Below are 22,240 nucleotides of genomic sequence, written 5' to 3' on the forward strand. Positions count from 1 at the left end.
TTACTAAGAAAGGACGGGTCCACCCAAAACATAATAGGATTCCTCCCCCCACCCCCATCCATCTTCTCACATTCCTCTCATTCTGCTAGAATGATTTTTCCTACATTAATCACCGCATCCTTACATACTAGAGATATTATAATGAATTGAAACCCACCAGAATCCATCCATCATAATTTTTCGAAGCGTCGTTGTTTCGATGACAGAAACTCGTTAACCACACTTTCCACATTAATACTGCTGGTTTCGTAACCTTCAATAGAGAAAGTAAGGCCAATGAACTTAACTACTGCGCAGGTATGCTTTTATAAGTTTTAGTTTGCTGAACGGTCTCTCGGTGGATGCTGCTTTGGCCGGTTAAGTGAGATAAAGTTGCAGCACTGTACACAAATCAGGGACACTACTAGCAAAGACCGAGTTTTCTACTGTGAGAAGTTTGGCCAGCTCGTTTACAGCTGAAAAGTCACGATTTTTTTTCTTCTTCCAAATCTTTATCTAACTTACGATTAGCATTTCAGTCACCTAGGTTCAGCATGTGTCCTGTTGCCTAGTAGGCACTGGGTCCTCCATGGGCACTCATAACTTGTTCCATTCGCGATGGCATCGACGCATATAAGGCGTGAATGGCGTCCTGGGGTATAGCCATCCATGCTGCTTTCACCTGGTTCCATACTTCATCTTTGGTGGTCGGCATGGGGTCACAGCGCCGCACCCGTCGTTTCACCATATCCCACACATTTTCGATTGGCGACAAGTCCGGTGATAGGGCGGGCCAGGGCAACAGTCTGACATCCTGTGACAACAAGAAGGCACGTGATCTTGCAGCAACATGTGGTCGCGCATTGTCCTGCTGAAATATGGCGTCTGGGGTGTCGGGCAAAAAAGGTATGGCTACGGGTCGCAGGATGTCATCCACATAGTTCCAACTGGTCACAGTGTCCTGGACACGTACCAACTGTGATTTGTGGTTGTACCCAATAGCACCCCACGCCATAAGGCCTTGAGTTGGCGCTGTATATCTTGTGCGAATGCAGTCAGTGTGATGCCTCTCCCTCTGTATGCGGCGGACCAAAATGCGACCATCATTTTCAAACAAACAGAACCTGGATTCGTCCGAAAACACTATTTGCTGCCATTCCTGTTCCATACACCATTGCAGTCTAGCATGTTTAAGCACATTAGTCAAAGGTAGGCGGAGAAGTGGACGACGCGCCGGTAACCAAGACCGTAATAAACGGCGACGGACTCTCACTCCTGATAGTGTACGATTTGTTACACTGTTCCACTGTCGCGCCAGAGCCGAGGAGGACGCAGATCTGTCCTGTAATGGCATTCGGATGAGTTATCGATCTTCTCGGGGCTTGGTCTAGGTAGTGCGATCAGACACACCTCGTCGTGTTCTACGGTCTTCTGTGAACCACTCTGCACACACTCTTTGCAATTCTGACACACTTCGTCCCATACGAGCAGCAATTTCCCGGAGGGATGTACAGTATGCCAATAATGCGCCCTATTTCAAACTCACTCATTTGGCGGTACATTTCTCGCATACGTCTGCGAGGCACCCTGCACCTCTACTCAAGTCAAACTGATCCATTACCTTCGGTTTATAGCGACAACGAGAGCCGAAGGCACATTTTACCAGTCGTTGGTGGTTAGCCGAGATATCGATGTGGACCTTGAACCGGAGGGTCGACATGATTCAAATGCCAATCATTTATTCAGAATATACTAATGCCCAGGTCCTTAGAATACGAACTACCTATCTCTAGCCTTTCAAGGTGTTCTGGTTTTTATGAACGTGAGTAAACTTAGATTTACCGGTATAAACTTATGCATACGTCGCTATGCCATCAACATAATTTATTATTTATTTACCGTATGATGAATATAATATTGTATACAATATGTACAACAAGCATCTCAAGTTCATAACTAAAGTTCCATATCAAAATTTGAGAACCAGAAAAGAGCTTCACTTGAGACACAGTCTAAGTCCTCTATAGAGACTCAACTGTCTGCTCCTCTTCTCCGCAGTCACATTGCGGTGATGTCTTCCATCCCCATGTGAATAGAGTGGCTCCGCATCTACCTTGGCCGGTCCTAATTCAGTTTAGCGTCCTCCACTGCCGTCTGGGAAGGAAAAATCCATCTGGGCACTTGCAGGGGTTCTGGTAACAAGGATTGCTGTTGCCATTGTTCTTTCCAGGCGCCCGATACATTAAAGGTGACACCTCCTTAGTGACGCCTAGGCTATCTATTGATAGCTTTCAGTGGAACTGTGGAGGATCAAACCAGCCTTCGGGCTGAATACCCAACATACATGCTGTAGGTTCATTGCAGTACGCCAAGAAGGGTGTCTGCGTTTCAGTCGATTAGCTGGAGAAGCTGCTATGTCAGAATGAATAGGTAGCTGAGGATTGTTTTCTATTTCCTTCCATATGTTAAGTAGTGACTGTGATCTTCTTAGGGATGGTGGTATGTGGCTTAGGGTGGGAAGCCAATGTGAGTTGGTCGGATGCACCCTGTGATGATACGCATTGCTTGGTTCAGCTGGGTGTCTATTAGTGCAGTATGAGCACTGATAAGCAGGGTTGAGCAGCAATATTCAGCGACAGAATAAGAAAGTGCAAGAGCAGTGGATCTCAGGATTTGAGCATTAGTACCCCAGGATGTACCCGCCAGCTTTTGAAGGATGTTATTCCTGGTCGTGATCTTGGCTGACATATTACAGAGGTGTGTTTGTAGGTCAAGGACCTGTCCAGGGTATTTTGGGTTACTACAATACTGTAGATTCTCTCCTCTGGATGGTATGGTTGGTTTGTACCCAGCATTTATATTCCGCAAGTGGGAAGTAGACACAACAGTTTTCTGAGGGTTTGGTGTAAGGTTTTTCTGACGAATGTAACAGTCTAGAATCTTTAAGTCTAATGTAAGCATCGACTCAGACTCATCGAAGCGTTGGTGTTGGGCGACCAATGCGATGTCATCTGCGTAGATAGAGCTTTCATCCTCAATCTCAGCCACTTTTTGAAGTTGAAAATCTGGCTATTCCTGCAGGCAGTAACTTGGAGGTGGAGTATGGTACTTCTGTGATCGGAAATGCTTGAGTGAATCTTCCAAACACGCCCCAAGGTCAGCGAAATGCAGCATATTTACAAGATCATATCACGCGTATCCTCGAGGATATGCACAAGTCCCTGGTAAGTTACTTCTTTGCCCACGGTAGCTAATGATGAAATATATTGTAAAATAACTATTTCTCATTATGAGTCTGAGGCACGATTTTAAATTCCACAGTTCTCTCTTTCTGCTCTGTGCTTCGTCTCTATGAATTATCTGTCGTATATACGAGGTTTTGTTGTTCGGAAAACATTCCTGTAAACCAAGTGTAATTCTTTTGACAAGACGAAGATGGTCATCAGGGCTAATGGACTTAATTAGTAAAGGAGATGAAAACAGCAAGCTGTAGTACCCACCTGATTTACTGTCGGGAATTTTGAAAGTTATTCATTGTGTATTGAAAGCACAACCATGTGTGCATGAAAAACCTAGTGTGACTATTTAGTGCCTGTGTTATAGAATTCTCTTCACTTCAGTTGTCCTGAAATCAGACATTAACAGTTATTGAGTGAAGTTATTTGCAAGTGCGCCATTCTTGAATTCCTAAATAACAAAGACACATCAACAACATAGATCTTTGAAAGACATAAATATCTGAACGCGAGAACGTGTAAGTAGCTCCAAAATAGAGAGGTACCGGTACCGTACCGATATGTGAAATTATTTATTTTCTATAGGCTAGTATTTACTACGGTACCGTTAACATTATATTGCTCGGATTTGTCCACTTCGGAGGGACACGCTTTTCACTGCATTTCTTTATTAAGGTGTGATTTAAATATGCTTATCGAGTGACTGGCGATATATTTAAACATAAATTTAAAAAATATATCTATTATACGTGTGCTGTAATGAAAAAAACGTGTTTCAATGCCAGCGATGCAACGCTCAGCGGTAAAAATGGGAACTAGGTCCATATCGCCGTCGGCCGTGATATCGCTCACATTGGGAAGGCGTACTAGCGCAGTCATAGTAGAGGGCGATGGTGTTGGCGTGCGCCAAATTCTTTTCAAATCGAAGACGGTCGACAGCAGGTTGAGTCGACAGTCGACAGCGCACATTTGCTTCGATGCTCCCTGCTTATCTGCTCGTCGTGTGTTGGGGCTATGGCTGTCAAAGATTTAGCGTTATTTTATGGATGGACACAGTCTAGGCAGTCGTGTTTTGGATAAATTTTGTGTTGTGTACCTCCGTCTGTTTATGTTTAACGTTTCGCAAATATGCAAGCCCCATTGTTTCACAACAGAAAGGATAAGTGCGAATTGGAATGCACGGGTAATGGTTTGACTAGGGCAGTGATTCGAAGTAGTATGGCGACAAATTTCTTAGCGCCTGTTAAGACTGAACAACAAATATTTGAAAATTCTATGTTAGAAGATGACCCCAACGCTAATTCTGCTGTGACACACGAAGAAAAAATAAAGCCTAGATGGGGGCCGCATCACAAAGGGGCTCAGGAACTTGCCAATCTATATAGTACAGGTGAGAGGTAGTGGATTGAATATCTAATTTCTTCGTTATATTTTATTTCAACGGTGTATTATAGACTTGCTTGTTTGTAGAATAAGTTAACCATTTATCTCGTGTATTATTTAGGAGTTTTTAAGACATTATATATAGTTGATTATTTCACATTTGGGGTTTCCGTCATAGTGATAACACGCCCACTTTTGTTGCCGGTTAAGGATGTTAGCCCGCCCATTATGACTGGTCGTTGTTTAGTTCGTTTTCTGTTAGTAGGATTATTGTACTGTTGAACTAGATTTTATTTTATTCCTTACATTAATACATTTATCCGTAAGAGAATAACTTCATAATATCAGAGGATTATTCTCTTCGGTTTGGTATGACAGTTCTTGAAGTTAAATGTAGTTGCTCAGACTTCTGTGATTTAAATCATTACTACATGACATAATGATCAGTAGACGATATGTTCAGTTGTAGTGAATGTGTGCAGTTACCGAACAATTGCAATAATACCTCGAGTTTTATCTCTAAATTCTTAATAATTTGTCAGGCACTGTTGTATAGTTAAGGAACCTAAGATCATTTCTGAGCAGTGTAGGTCTACCGTGAGCCAGAAAATGTTTGAATGTTTTGATACTTTTTTTGTTAGGCCTGTTACTGTTTAAAATATTCAATAACTATGATTTATCTGAAATACCAGGTCGACAGTAAATCAAGTCTTATTTCATGCTGTTGACTAATTTAATTAATGCTTTTATACACCTTCAAGTAACCAGTAGCTAGGTACATGAATTTTATTTAAATGCCTGCCCCTATGTTACAGATTGTCATTTTTAGTGAGACCCTCCTTGTCCTTCCTGTTGTAAAAGTCCTTATGTTAATATTACTTTGTCATCTGAAGAACACTGGACCCAACTGTTTTACTGATGTGCTTATTTCTTTCTCATAGGATATACTTTCTAAAACGATCCCCAGTAGGTTAAGCAAGTTCTTAATGAGCGTGTGCTTTCTTGGAATTTAAAGACATTGCCATTGGATTGAGAAGCAGCAGCATTAATGACTTGCATCTAATGAATAGCGATTCATGCTTTAAAGCATTTTAAACTGATATTTTGTACGTGTTGAATAGTGTTCACTGCTTACCACATTATGAACATCATGTTAGTATATTACTGACCTGAAGGTTATTACCCAGTCTTTCAGTATGTAAAACAGTGTTGAATGATACTGATCAATTTTTCAGCACTTAATACCTATGATCACTGTGCGTAAGTTAATGGAACTATCCGTGTGACTGTTTCAGTTGGACCTGATGTAGTATAATGGGTTTATAGAGCATGGAATTCTGTTTGTATTGTCAGAATTTCATTTTCAGTGTAAATTGTTTTATGTAACTTTAAAATAGAACTATCAATAAGGTTTCTATGGTGAAATATAATAATAATTTCATGTGGCTATTTCTAGCCGAGTGCAGCCCTTGTAAGGCAGACCGTCCGATGAGGGTGGGCGGCTTCTGCCATGTGTAGGTAACTGCGTGTTATTGTGGTGGAGGATAGTGTTATGTGTGGTGTGTAAGTTGCAGGAATGTTGGGGACAGCACAAACACCCAGCCCCCGGGCCATTGGAATTAACCAATTAAGGTTAAAATCCCCAACCCGGCCGGGAATCGAACCCGGGACCCTCTGAACCGAAGGCCAGTACGCTGACCATGCAGCCAACGAGTCGGACCTACGGTGAAATGAAATGGGCATATTACAAAGTCATAGCTGTTTCTAGCCACCCAGCTATTTTTTAAGAATACATTTTAATAGGCCTAAGTTACTAGTGTTGATTTTATGGCAAAATGATTATTTCCATTATATTTAGGATATGTTCGTTGATCATTCACTGAAGTTGCATTGAAATCTCTCTGCTCCAACCCAAGCAGTTCAAACCAATCATAGCAATAGGACTACACAAATAGACGAGTTAATGAGCAAGGTGGCTAGGACGTAGTATAAAGTTATTATTGACCGAGCTCGATAGCTCCAGTAGCTTAAGTGCGGCCAGTATCCAGTATTCGGGAGATGGTGGGCTTGAGCCCCACGGTCGGCAGCCATGAAGATGGTTTTCCGTGGTTTCTCATTTTCACACCAGGCAAATGCTGGGGCTGTACCTTAAGGCCACGGCTGCTTCCTTCCCACTCTTAGCCCTTTCCTCTCCCATCGTCGCCATAAGACCTATCTGTGTTTGTGCCACGTAAAGCAACTTGTTTAAAAAAAAAAAAAAAAAAAAAGTTATTCGTGACTTTTACGATTATTAGTTGGAACAAGCACACATTAATTTTTCTTGTACAGAAGTTGACACAAACCTACTTAGTTGTTTGTTATAGCAGAAGCTGTTTCTTTTCAGTTTTGGCTTAGTTAATCTGTAATGATTTGGTTCTTCAGTCTGTCTATACTACTCGTAATGTACGATTAAACAAAATTTAGAAAATACCTGAAGGAAGAAAACTTTTAACAGATTATACCTGAAAAAGACGATTCATTTGTTAATTATGTAATTAACCAATCCTAAATTAGTTTTGACAGACTGGAAAACTTTAAGTTAAACATACTTAGTTGGATGAGTTGAATTCTTTTGTAATAAATTCATGCACAAAGCACTTGTAACACATTTAGAACCGTACAGAGATGTTACAGAGTCTGTTGGAAAGTGTTCTTGTAAGGTTTGGAATAATGTGGCAACTGTTTTCAAGAATTGCCTAGTTACAGTCCTTCGTACGAGCTTGTAGTTGACTGTTGCTTTGCATTTTTTTTTTTTTTTTTTTTTTTTTTTTTTTTCAGCATAGAAAAATCTCTGAAGCTGTTAGTGAGATGTAGGTGATGACCAACTGCTTGAAATGAAGTTCGTTACTACTCCTCTCCAGTTTACTTCTGTATTTTCTGTCTTCAACCCCTTTAGCTTACTTGTGAATCACCACAACACAACACCTGGTGTCATTCAATTTTTCTGAATTAAACTGTTGCCATTTTTTCTTCTGTTGATGTATTATTTTTGCTTCATTACTGAAAGAAGTTCAGTGGCTTAGCTGCTGTCTTAGCCAAAAGTAAAATGAACTTTGGTGGTTCCCGGGACCCCTAAAATATTTGGGATAAGCTAAAGGAAGTTTGAGATTTTGCTGCTATAAATAAGTTTTATATTAAATAAGCACACTTACCATACTCGCTCTAGGCAGGGTCATTAGGACATTCTACAGTTCTGGGTGTCACATGAGAATGTTTTTTTATGTATATATTTTTTAATCCAAAAAAGTAACACAGCTGTATTTTACCCTTTTTGTTGTGCACTTTAACCTAACTGTATTAATCACAAAATTTCAGTTTTTTATCTTCACCAGAAACCAAGGAATTTAAAAAAATATTACTGCTGAATTTACTAAACGTCACCACAATCCTCTATTTGCAACAAGAGCTGTGGCCTCATTTAGTTCTATACCTCTTTAAACCGTTAGAAACAGAGTCTAACCATCGTTGTCTTGGTCTCCCTCTACTTCTCTTACCCTCCATAAGAGTCCATTATTCTCCAAAGTAACCTATCCTCCTCCATCCGCCTCACATGACCCCATCACCGAAGCCAGTTTATGCATACAGTTTCATAACTTTTCATTCCTAACTTACCGGGCGAGTTGGCCGTGTGGTTAGGAGCGCGCGGCTGTGAGCTTGCGTTTTCCGTGGCTTCCCATTTTCACACCAGGCAAATGCTGGGGCTGTACCTTAAGGTCACGGCCGCTTCCTTCCAACTCCTAACCCTTTCCTCTCCTATCGTCGCATAAGACCTATCTGTGTCGGTGCGACGTAAAACCACTAGCAAAAAAAAAAAAAAAACATTCTTAACAGCCTTTATCTCCTCATTACGAGTACCCTCCTGCCATTGTTCCCACCTGTTTGTACCAGAAATTATTCTTGCTACTTTCATGTCTCTTACTTCTAGTTTATGAATAAGATAACCTGAGTCTACCCAGCTTTCGCTCCCCTAAAGCAAAGTTGGTCTGAAAACAGACCGATGTAAAGGTAGTTTCATCCGGGAGCTGACTTCAGTCTTACAGAACACTGTTGATCGCACCTGCGAGCTCGTTGCATTAGCTTGACTACACCTTGGTTCAATCTTGCATACTATATCACCATCCTGGGAGAAATCACAGCCTAAATACTTCAAAATGACCTACTAGTTCCAGCTTTGTGTCGCCAATCTGACATTCAATTCTGTTGAATTTCTTACCTACTGTCATCAATTTAGTCGTTAGATATTAGACTGCATTCTTTCGGCATAATCTGCTATTAAGACCAAGTCATCAGTATAGGCCAAACTGCTTAATACATTTCCACCTAACTGAATCCCTCCGTGCCACTTTATTCCTTTCAGCAGATGATCCATGTAAACTACAAACAGTAACGGTGAAGGATTACAGCCTTGTCTAACCCCTGTAAGTACCCTGAACCAAGAACTCATTCTATCATCAATTCTCACTGAAGCCCAATTGTCAACATAAATGCCTTAAATCGATTTTAATAATCTACCTTTAATTCCATAGTCCCCCAGTATAGCGAACATCTTTTCCCTCGGTACCCTGTCATATGTTTTCTCTACATCTATGAAACATAAACACAACTGACTATTCCTCTTGTAGCAGTTTTCAATTACCTGGCGCATACTGAAAATCTGATCCTGACAGCCTCTCTGGTCTGAAACCACACTGGTTTTCATCCAACTTTCTCTCAACGACTGATCTCGCTCTCCCTTCCAAGATGCCAGTGAATACTTTGCCTGGTATACTAATCAGTGAGATACCTCTATAGTTGTTGCAATCATTCCTGTTCCCTTGCTTATAGATAGGTGCAATTACTGCTTTTGTCCAATCTGAAGGTACCTTACCAACACTCCATGCTAATCTTATTTCTCTGTGAAGCTATTTCATCCCTGCCTTCCCACTATACTTCCCCATTTCAGGTCTAATTTCATCTATTCCTGCTGCTTTATGACAATGGAGTTTATTTACCATCATTTCCACTTCCTCAAGCGTAATTTCACCATCATTTTCCGCCTCCCCATGAGCTCAGTTGTTCGCTACACCACCAGGAAGATTTCCTTTTACATTGAGATTTTCAAAATATTTCCTCCACATGTCCAGTGATTCCCTAGGATCTATTATGAGTTCACCTGAATTACCCCAAAACCGAGCTCGCACTGTCGGCAGACCTGAAAATGGTTTTCTGTGGTTTCCCATTTTCACACCAGGCAAATGCCAGGGGCTGTACCTTAATTAAGGCCACGGCCGCTTCCATCCCACTCCTAGCCCTTTCCTGTCCCATCGTCGCCGTAAGACCTATCTATGTCGGTGCGACGTAAAAACAACTAGCAAAAACAAAAAAACCCACTGTTCATTACTTTTTTCCCTCCCTTCCTAAGATCCATTATTACTATCCAGAAAGGTTTACCTGCTGCTTGACCTAGCCTTTTCAGCTTTCCATAACTTCTTTTTGGATTCAACAACTATTTGTTTGGCTCTGTTACTTTCATCCACATTCAATTCCCTGTCTGCATCAGCCGTTGTTTGGAGCCATTTCTGATAAGCCTTCTTTTTACGTTTACAAGCTGCTCTCTCATCATTTCACCAAGATGTTCGCTTTTTACCATCTTTACACACAGTTGTTTCTAGGCATTCCCTTGCTGTTTCTACTACAGCATCGCTGTATGCCACCCATTCTCTTTCTATATCCTGAACCCGCATACTGTCCACTTTTCGAAACTTATCGCTAATCATATCTATGTACTTCTAATTTCCCCGTCCTGTAGATTTTCTACCCTTATTCTGTTTGCAGACAGATTTCACTGTATCTATCCTAGGCCCAGAGATACTTAGTTTACTACAGATCAGATAAGTGGTCTGTATCATCGAAAAATTCCCGAAAAACCCATACATTCCTAACAGGCTTCTTTAATTTGAAATCGGTTAACATAGTCTATTGTGGATCTGGTACCCCTAGCCTCCCATTTGTAGCGGTGAATAGCCTTATACTTGAAGAATATATTTGTAACTGCTAAATCCATACCCTGCTGGGCTGAGTGGCTCAGACAGTTGAGGTGCTGGCCTTCTGACTCCAATTTGCCAGGTTTGATCCTGGCTCAGTCCGGTGGTATTTGAAGGTGCCCAGATACTTCAGGCTCATGTTGGTAGATTTACTGGCACATAAAAGATCTCCTGCGGGATTAAATTCCGGCACCTTGGTGTCTCCGAAAACTGTAAGAGTAGTTAGTGGGATGTAAAGCCAATATAACATTATTAAATCCATACCCGCACAGAAGTCCAGCAAACGCTTCCCATTCCCATTAGCTTACATCATTCGTAGTCTTGATATTAAAGATGTACTCCAGCAACTCAACTCTAAAACTATGAATATTGTTAGAAGGAATTTAACAGAACATAGCCTGTTAAGTAAAATGGAGATTGAAGCATTTATCAAGTTGTTAGCATACACATTAGAGAACAATTATTTCGGATTTAATAACAAAATATACAAACAGGAGAAGGGGTTGGCTATGGGTTCCCCAGCATCGGGTACTCTGGCGAGTATTTACATGGACTATTTGGAATTAAATAAAATGAGAAAATTACAGGATTAATCAAATGGGCGAGGTGAGGATGACGTTTTCATTATTATAGATGAACAAGAAATAGGTCTGGTAGAAGTATTAAGAAGGGTGAATGAAATAGAGAGATATAAAATTTACAATGGAGTCAGAGGAAAGAGGATCGCTGAACTATTTAGACATCAAAATAATGACAAATAGTAGGGAATTAGAGTATGAGGTTTTTAGAACAGAAACGGCTGCTAGTACTATTATTAGGAAGGACTCCAACCATCCAAGGCAGCAGAAGGCAACATTTTACAGTATGATCAGTAGGGCCCTTAAATTTCCAATAAAAGGACAAACTTTCAAAAAAGAAATGGATACAATAGAAATGGATATTCAAAGAAATATGTAGACAAAATAAAGAGCAAGTTAGTAAATAAACACAATCAACTTTAGAGAAAGAAAGGAAGAATGTGGCAGTAAAAACACTCCACAACAGACACTCGTATGGAATGATTTTTAACAAAAAGGGCATTGACATTGCATTTAATACAGACAATAATAAGAGAATTTTATTCAATTCACATAAGGTTAATAGGTTCAGTAGGTTCAACAAATTGAGAGTATATTGCATCAAGTGCCAAAGTTGTGGAAAGAAATATATAGGACAATCAGGTAGGAGTTTGGAGATGAGATACAAGGACCATGTGAATGCAGTAAGACACAAAAAGTTCTCAGCAACAGGTGAACACATGGAGGAGTACAGTCATGATTTTACGAAAATAGGTAAAGATATGGAAGTCCTGCACACAACTATGAAAGGAAAATTAATGGACGCTCTAGAGAAAATATGTATATATGTAGACCAGAGAAGCAATAATGAGAATAATTTAAATGAACTGCTGAATGAAGAAAATGTGATGTACAAATTAGCGTACAGTCGTATGAGGAAAAAGGAGAGAAAGAGAGAGCGAAAGAAATAGTTCCGGTCATTGACATGCTCCCCTCCACTCCCCTACATTGCGTAACCGGCAGCATAGCGACAAGTGGCGGATCGCCTTGTAAGTTCATTGGCAGCAAGCATAGGATCAAGGACATGTTTGTTTCAGTGGCAGTGGGCTCTCAGGAGCACGTGAACACCCAATACTAAATGCATATTCATGTATTCATGGATAATTCAAAATTGTTTTGTTTGTTTAGACCTGATTGAATCATGATAAAGATGTTGATTCCCATAGGGAACCTGAAATATTTGTTCCGAATGAGTAAATTTATAATACCAATATAGTCGGTCTGTTATTGGACATTATAAATTTTCCAGCTGACTCATCCCTGGTTGCCAGCGTTTTGCCCCAGTGTGCTAAGTTGGGCTCTTCAGTTGGAAAATAGCATACCTACCAAGACGCTTGGCTAGTGCATACCGTGGAGGTCACTGTGTAGGCTACTTGGAGCCACTGGCAGTGCCAATGCACGATTCTCCGCCTATAATGTAAAGCAAACTTCTTCCCGGGATTACGAACACCTGTTCACGCTCAAAAACAATAAAGGCGATCTTTAATCCACCTATTCAATACATTAATTTCCACGTATAGTGGTTACATAAACGTACTACCAGTTAAATGGGACATGTTTCGCCCTCAATTCAGGGAATCTTCAGCCTAAAAACAATCTTCAAGAGTACACCTTATATTAATATCGAAGCTAAAAGTTTAGCCAGTTACTAAAATTCAGTATATAAAAATGTGAGAAATGATACATTATACAAACATGTTGATGGAAACACTTAATGATTAAACCATAGAAATATTTTGTCAGAGACTAAAACTTATTCTGTTACAAATTTTCTAATTAAAACTCTTCATTAAAAAAAATTTTTAGTGGAAAAACAGTGTGAGAATGATATAATGCCAAAACACGAGGGCGTGTAAAACAAGCACTAAAATGAATGTCATAAAAACATCTTCAAGGCCACTGATGAAATCATGAGCATAATGTGAAACTGAAGCATCAGTTGAATTATTGCAGAAGGGGCCTTTAGCACCGGTAGGCAATAAAATTGACTGAGACCCTGTCAGGAAGTGTCAGTAGATATTGGAAAATGTTCTCTGTAAGAGAAGGAAAGGAAAGATTAAGATGTTGTACGCAAGGCGAGAATTCTGTTTACGATGTTAGGAACAGATGAGGACTTGCATGTTTGCTGAAAGCTGTTATTTGCTATCTACTGTTACGTAGGTAGCCGCCCTTCTGTTGGCTCTGAGTCTCGTGTTATAACTGTGCTGCAGAGGCGGCAGCGAACTCGGAGGGGAAGGAATAGGGGAGCGTGGAAGGGAGGAGAGGATGGGTGGAGTCAGCTGTGATGAGGCTGACAAAGGGGCAGAGTTATCTGTTTTGCTGGAAGTAGGCCTAATATCTGTAGGTATGGGTGGAGCACTAGAGTATGTAGAATTAAATCTATTAGGTATCCTAAATTTTTTGAACTAACTGTCTTTATTAATTTCGGTGTTAATTCATGTAACATGCTTTTTCTGTCCATGATGTCATTAAGATTCTGTTCCTTATTATATGTCTAGTCTAAATAGATATATAAACTTTCTAATTCGTTCAACATTCTACCCTTTTCTATGTTTCTAATTATCGCTAGGTCTTTCTCTATGGATTTGAATCGGTGACCAGTTTCCCTTGTATGCAAGCTCATCGCTGAGTATTTTCTGTGTTTTTTCATGTTAATATGTTCCATGTTTCTTGTCATAAAACCTTTGCCAGTCTGTCCAACATATGAAAAATTACACTGTGTACATTTGAGTCTGTATACTCCTGATCCCAAATAACGATTTCTGTCATGATTAACTTTTTTATGATTAAAGAATATGGATTGGTTAGTATTAGTAGTTCTAGAAGCTATATTAAAATTATGTTTCTTGAATACGTTAATAATTTGGTGTATAGCTGGATTATTAAAAGTAAATGTAGCATACTCATTTTTTTTTTTTTTTTTTTTTTTCTGGCATCAGATTCATGGATAACTTGATCTTAATTTTATTGATCAATTTATTGATCATTTCTATTTTGAAACCATTCTGTTTAGCCAGGTGCCTAATATAATTCAATTCTTTCTTCAAATTTTTGGGAGATAGAGGGATTCTAAGTGCTCTGTAAATTACTGTGAAAAGATGCTTGTTCATGTGAATTCAGGTGTAATGAAAAATTGTTTATAGTTGTAGATAATTGTATCGGTTTTCTAAATATTTGGAAATCAAAAGTGTTATCCTTAAGTGTAACAGTTACATCTAGAAAATTCAATGAGTTATCAACTTCGTCCTCTTTTGTGAATTTCAAATTAGGGTTCGATTTCATTTAACTTGTTCAAGATTTCTTGACTATTAGTGACATCTTTGTTTATAATTACGAATGTATCATCTACATATCTCAACCATAAATCAATTCCTTTCATTTTTGCTAATATTTCATTGTGTTCGATTGAATCCATGAATATGTCGGCAAGGATGCCCGATATTGGGTCACCCATTGCTAATCCATTCTGTTTATGAATTTTATTGTTAAATGAGAAGTAATTATTGTCTAATACGAAATTTAATAATCTAGTGAATTCTTCTACTTCCATTTTACTAAGATTACTGTGTTTACAAATGTTGTCATGAATAATATTAAGTTTTTTTCGGATCCGTGGTAGAGTGTCGGCCTCCGGATCCCAAGATAGCGGGTTCAAACCCGGCAGAGGTAGTCGGATTTTTGAAGGGCGGAAAAAAAGTCCATTCGATACTCCATGTCGTACGATGTTGGCATTTAAAAGATCTCTGGTGACACATTTGGTGTTTACCCGACTAAATTCATTAAATCTCAGCCATAGACGCCCAAGAGAGATCCGGATTACTCTGTCTGCCATCTAGTGGGCCTAGAGTAGAACGGAACGTCGAAATTGACGAGCAGACAAATCGAAATGTCTGCACACGGTAGCTGAGGCCATACAATTTTTTTTTTTTAACAGTTTTTTTTGTTGAAATATTCGGGAACATATTCAGTACAAGTTATCCATGAATCTGATGCCAGAAAAAAACAAAAACAAAACTGAGTATGCTACATTTACTTTTAATAATCCAGCTATACACCAGATTACTAATGTATTAAAGACATAATTTTAATATATCTTTTGGAACTACTAGTACTAACCAATCCATATTCTTTAATTATAAAAAAGTTCATCATGACAGAAATCGTTATTTGGGATGAGGAGTATACAGACTCAAGTGTACACAGTGTAATTTTTCATATGTTGGACAGACTGGCAGAAGTTTTACGACAAGATACATGGAACATGTTAACGCGGAAAAACATAGAAAATGAGGTAAACTGGTCACCGATTCGAATCCATAGAGAAAGACCTAGCGATAATTAGAAACACAGAAAAAGGTAGAATGTTGAATGAATTAGAAAGTTTATATATCTATTTAGACCAGACATATAATAAGGAACAGAATCTTAATGACATCACGGACAGCAAAAGCATGTTGCATGAATTAACGCTGAAATTAATAAAGACAGTTAGTTCAAATAAATTTAGGATACCTAATAATTTAATTCTACATACTCTAGTGCTCCACCCATACCTACGGATATTAAGCCTACTTCCAGCAAAACAGATAACTCCGCCCCTTTGTCAGCCTCATCACAGCTGACTCCACCCATCCTCTCCTCCCTTCCACGCTCCCCTATTCCTTACCCTCAGAGTTCGCTGCCGCCTCTGCAGCACAGTTGTAACACGAGACTCAGAGCCAACGAAGGGCGGTGTAATGTTTTACTTCATAAGAACACTGAAATGTCATAGGTTGCAGATTTATTCTTACAAAATAATCATAATCTGCTACATTATCAAAACCTCACCATGACTACTATACTATACTTTCATGGAGTCCATATTAGTAGATAGCAAGAGTATGTTAATGTCCATGGAGGCTCATACTCCTTAGCTGTGTAGCGGACAGGTACGGTCAGTTAGATAATTCTCCACACTCCCCACCTTGAGCCGTATCACCGTTGCTCAACTCCAATGGATGTAACATTTAAATGGGTCTTCGAAACACACTTCCCTCTTTGTCAGTCAGCTCACAGGACCTGATCTTCCCATCTCTCCTTTGATGAGTTTGGAGATTCTAGCTAGCTTCCAAATTTGCCTTGGTAGTTTATCGTCGCTTAATAGCGCCAGATCTCCATGTTGAAGAAGTGGATGATTCTGGTTCCGTTGCTAAACTTCATGGAAACAATTTAGGTCCAATAGATACTCGTTCCTCCACTGCTTCCAAAATGTGTTCAGTGCAGACTGTTTTTCTATCCACATCTGATTCATTTCTTTTGTTTTGTTACTATCCTCAATATTGGTCTTTCTGTCTGGTAGCCTTGTTGTGTTATCACCAATAAGAAAATGTGCTGGTCTTAGCGCACGATGCTGAGGATTGTTTTCCACATACGTCAAGGGTCTACTGTTGATTGTTGCTTCAATTCCGACGAGAACTATGTAAATTTCTTCATCATCGAACCGCCTGCTTCCTAAGGCTTTCTTCAAACAGCTTTTCACTGTCTGTACCATTCTCTCCCAGAATTCTCCCCACCAAGCAGCGCATTCGACTATATATTGCCAATGAATATTTTTACCATTCAAAAAATGCACAATGTCTTCTGTTTTCAGATTTTTCCATAATGTGCTAAATTCTCTTTCAGCTTTCTTAAATGTTCGTGCGTTATTGGACCAAATTGTTCGACATAAACCTGTTCGTCTAATAAATCGCTGTAAGGCATGAAATAATTTCTCCGTACTCATATGTCACAAGCTCCAAGTGTACAGCACGTGTGACAGCGCATGTGAACAATGCAATGTATGTTTTCCGTAATATGCCTCCATTCTTGGAATATAACGGACCTGCGAAGTCCACACCAGTGGTCTCAAATGGTTTGCTAGGAGTTACGCGTTCTGCCGGAAGAAGGGGTTCAACTTCCGAAGCTGCCTTTGCTTTCGGTTTTTTGCACGGTAAGCACTGTCTAATGATTTTCTTGATGATCTGTCGTCCTCGAAGTATCCAAAAGTCTGTCCTTAAAATACCCAACAAAATTAGAGTTCCTACATGAAATTGGGTTTTATATTCTTCTTCTACTAACAGTTTTGTGAAATGGTGGTCACCATTTAAAATAATGGGATGTTGCTCGTTTTTATCTAAACTGGCAAATTGTAAACGTTCACGAACTCTTAGGATGCCACGTTTGATGAAGGGAGAAAACTTTCTAATTTTGGACTGCTTGGGTAGTTCTGACCTTTTCTGTAGTGCTTCTATTTCTTCTGAGAACGATTCTCTCTGTGAATGTTTAATCCAAAACAGCTTTGCAGTTTGGATTTCGTCTAATTGGAGTGGGCCTAACGTTTTTTCTTGATAGCGTGTATTTCGTGTAAATCGCCAAATCCATGCTGTGATCCTGAGAACTTTGGTTAATCTACTATATCTTGTAATATCGAAAACTGCTTCTGTCTGTTTAGCTGCGGTAGCATGGGAAACTGTTTTCTTTCGTTCTATTCCTGTTTTATCAAGTTCTGTTTTTGATATTTCAACTGATTTCGGCCAATAGTCTTCTGGTTTTACAAGCCAGTCTGGACCATGCCACCATGTGTTACTTTCACACAGTTGATTTGCTGTTAGCCCTCTTGTTATATGATCTGCAGGGTTTTCCTTGCTGGGGCAATGACGCCACTGTGTTGGGTGTGACCTTCGATGAATTTCATGTATTCTGTTCAAGACGAACACCTTCCATTCCGATGCGTTTCCTCTTATCCAGTGTAATACAATGGTTGAATCGGTCCAAAATTGGACGTGGTGCAATTCCAAGTGTAGTTCACGTTTGACATACTCCGAAAGACGAACTGCTATGATAGCTCCCATGAGTTCTAGTCGTGGTAAGGATATTTTCTGAACTGGTGCAAGTCGATTTTTGGCTGTGATTAATTCGATCCTGATATCTTCGTTTATGGTCGTCTTGATGTAAACTGCTGCGCCATATATTCGTTCGCTGGCATCACTGAAAATGTGCAATTCTCTGGTCTGGTCTTGCTTGATCCAAGATCCTATCCATCATGGAATTTTAACTGTGTGTAGGCTTTTTAAACCTTCTAGCCAGTGGTTCCACATCTGAACTAAATCATGTGGCAAAAGCTCATCCCAGTCGAGGTTTCTCAGCCAAGTTTCTTGGAAAATAATCTTTCCTGTAATTGTTGCTGGTGATAGGAGGCCTAATGGATCATAAATTCTTGCTGCAGTCTTCAGGACAACTCTTTTAGTACTGGGCATGAGTGCTGCTGTACTTACGGTATTCTCGAACGAGAAGTAGAATTCATCTGTATCTGTATCGGTTGGAATGCCTAAAATAGATGTATTTTGGCGGACCACTTCTTTCGTTTCTCGCCACATCTGGTTCATTGTTATTGAGTTTGATAACCATTTGGAAAGTGGAATGCCGATCTCGTTGAAACAATTTTTCATCTCTGTATAAATGTCTATCAATTCTTCATTTGTGTCTCCGCCTGCTGCTAGATCGTCAACATACACGTTGTCTTCTAAAATTCGTAATGCGTTTGAATATGTCTTTCATTACCGTTGCTAGTTGTCTTAAAGTTGCTGCCAGCAGATACGGGTTGCATGTCAGCCCAAATGGAAGTCGACAGAAACGGTATATTGTGGTCTCGTTGGTTCTCAGCCACCCTTCTTCTGAACGAATCATTTTAAACCAGAAAAAACGAGTGGAATCTCTGTCTTTCTCATTCAGAATCAACTGTAAAAAGCTCTGATTCCCGTCTGCTGCAATGTATTTGTTGAACGTTCGTAACCGAAGTAAGGTTGCTGTTGAATCTGGATTCAGATTGGGGCCAGATTCTAAGTTGCTGTTCAACAAAGACAACTCACCTTTCTCATGTAAAGAAGTGTCGAATACGACCCTCACTTTGGTTGTTTCATGATCATCTCAAATTACTGCATGATGTGGCATGAAGAATGTTTTGCCCCTTTGTGATTCCTCACTACATAATTCAACTTGTTCGTTCTCAATGTGTTTCTGCATTGCTTGTACATAGCGCTCTTCGTATTTCTTATCTCTTGCAAATCGCTTCTTCAAACTATCGAAACGCTTTAACGCAATATTCCTGTTGTCATGTAGATTAGGTTCATCCTTTTTCCAAGGTAGGAATACTGTGCACCATCTTCCAGTTATCGCAAATTGTTCATTGGTTGTTGTCAAGATCTTCTGTTCCTTGGCTGTGAATTTGCGAGTTTCGTCATCCCTGATTCCGATGCTCTCTAGCTCCCAGAATTTCCTCAATAGGTTGTCTGTTTCTGAGTGAATGAAGTATGAAGTTGTTTCTCTTATCGAAATCCCAGTGCGACTTCCAAATAGAATCCAACCAAAAATACTTCTGTGAATGGTGAGTGAGTCTGATAAGCAGATGATGTCATCTTGGAAGATACGTTCATGGTAATTAGCGCCAACTAATATTCGAATAGAGATGTTTTTCGATATTTCATCCGCATCTGCAAATTTTAAACTGCTGAATTGTTGCCTAATATCTATTGGGACTGGTCTCAGAGCTTGAAAAGTATGTGTAGCTTCTGAAGCTTCTATCTTGATTGCAGTTCCCGTGGCTGCTCCTGTAAGTTGAAATCGTACTCGGTTGCGTATTGTTGCTTTACTGTGATGTTCAAGCGTTGAAATAATTAAGGACTCTTTTCGAATGTTTTCCAAGTTTAGTTTATCTGTCAGATCTTTGACGATATAACTGCGTTCACTTCCGGCATCAAGTAGTATTTTTGTCGTATGCTGATTGCCGTTGCGATCAGAAATCCACACTAATGCTGTGTTCAAAAACATCTCGTGCAATTGTGTATTCCTTGTCTCTGCAGTATGGACAGCTGTAACAGTTGTTTCTTTCGTAAGTGACTCCTCTGTGGTTACTGCCGTTATTGTATTCAAGGGTGACTTGCGAATGGATTTATGATGCCCTGTGTCATTACAAACTCGACATTTCTGATCTTTCTTTCTACAGTCTTTCATTTTGTGGTTTTTGCCTAAACAGATGAAGCAACGTCCATCTTTCTTTAATTTTTCTGATCTGGCTGCAACTGAGACTATTTTATGGCATTCGTTACTCCAGTGGCCTCTTCTATCGCAAAAAGCGCATGCGATTGGGTTTGTTTTTATTTCATCGCTGTACGTTAGTTTAGGTGGATTATTTTGCTGTTCAGTATGCTTACTCTTTTTTATTTCTTTCTTGTATTGACTGGTGTGTAGATTCATTGTTGTAGAGAACTGCTCTCCTAAACTGTCACTCAACTCGTTCAACTTCTCTGATTTTTCTTTGCTGAGTACCCATTTGTCCAGGAAATTCATCACGGCATCGAAGTTACCATCATCGCCCTGCATAGTGTACCAGGCGAATTTTGTTTCATCTGGAAAGGTGCGTAAAATATCTGCAGATAAAAAGGAACCAAGCATGCAGGCATCAAACCCAAGTCCTTTAAGAGCTGCAATATTCATCTGGCAACTGTTATATATGCTTCTCAACTCGGTAGTAGTTGGATCTGAATTTTCTCAAGATACGGAAGAAATCGATATGTTCTTGTTGCTGTAATTTAATGTTGTCGAAGCGTTCCTTCAGCTTCTGAAGTGCGATCTTGTAATTTTCCTCTGACATTTTCAGCCCACTGATGAGATGTCTGGCTTCTCCTTCTACCAAGTTCCATAGATACAGATGTTTGTCAACTGGCGTAATTGCCGAATTATTATGAATTGCTGATTCAAATTGCTGATAAAATCTTGGCCAGTCTGAAAAGGTGCCCATGAAAGGTTTAATTTCAAGCTTAGGTAAGCGTGGTCTCACGATTGCAGACTGAAGAATAGTTGTTTCATTCTTTGCGTTTGATTGCTGCTGGGGAAACCTAATTTCTGTGATCTTCTTCTTTGCTATTACAATTAGTTTTCGGCCTTCTATTTGACGGTTTTCACACTCTTCTGCATCCCGTTCGTTCGCATTGTCTTCCTGCAACGCCTGTATCCATTTCTGAATTTCGATCAAATCTAGTAGTATTTCGTGTAATCTTTGCGCTAATATTTCCATTTTGATGTCATATCCATCTTCGATCGCTGTTCGTAGTCTTTGAATAAGTCTAGTTCCCGACGATCTGGTTGCTGTTCGAATGTGTCTTTCAGTCTGTAAAATGTTTGTATTTGAAACTCTAAACTGAGCAGTAGGTGCGTTAATATTCGTATTTTCCATGTTTCACTGAACTGAATTATGCACGAATACCGTTAACAAAAATAACACGCACTACGTACATGGACATAACCATATTCCTGTATTTAACCTATATCTGTAATGTAATTGGTATTTTACTGCAACCTGAAGTTACACTGCTTTCGTAAACGGTCCGGGTTTCCGTATTATGTTTTTACGACGGTTAAATCTTAAGCGTTGGTTTCGTATAGTGCTGATCCTGTCAACAGAGGCTTTACACACTTGTAATATTCACTGTTTTTGCGACGCACTTCAAAACGTACACTGATGTTTCGTAACACTTCAAGTGAGTCTGTTCGTAATGTACATAATTACGTATATTCCTTCAAATGTATATCCGTTGCTTCAGAAATTGAATGTAAGTAGAGATCTTACTTGCGTTAGCTGGTTTCTTGTTGATACGGCGATGTTGCGTGATGCTGCTTACTGTTGTCCGTCCGCGTCTTTCTTGCCGCTGATCGTTCCATAAACGGGTTTCGGCACCATTACGTAATGTTTTACTTCATAAGAACACTGAAATGTCATAGGTTGCTGATTTATTCTTACAAAATAATCATAATCTGCTACAACATCATCAAAACCTCACCACGACTACTGTACTATACTTTCATGGAGTCCATATTAAGTAAATAGCAAGAGTATGTTAACGTCCATGGAGGCTCAAACTCCTTAGCTGTGTAGCGAACAGGTACGCTC

General features: G+C 39.6%; 1 protein-coding gene across 1 annotated transcript in view; it reads left to right on the plus strand.

Annotated features, from left to right (window-relative positions):
* Positions 1 to 4,091: 4,091 nt before the first annotated feature.
* Kua (Plasmanylethanolamine desaturase Kua) overlaps positions 4,092 to 22,240 on the plus strand; it is a 115,322-nt gene continuing 97,173 nt past the window's right edge. The window contains exon 1 of the mRNA XM_067151346.2: positions 4,092 to 4,605. Within this exon, the coding sequence (XP_067007447.2) occupies positions 4,344 to 4,605 (262 nt within the window). The 5' untranslated portion in view covers positions 4,092 to 4,343. The remainder of the gene's footprint in view (positions 4,606 to 22,240) is intronic.

This window comes from Anabrus simplex, chromosome 7, assembly GCF_040414725.1.
Source record: "Anabrus simplex isolate iqAnaSimp1 chromosome 7, ASM4041472v1, whole genome shotgun sequence".
In the NCBI taxonomy this organism is placed as follows: Eukaryota; Metazoa; Arthropoda; class Insecta; order Orthoptera; family Tettigoniidae; genus Anabrus; species Anabrus simplex.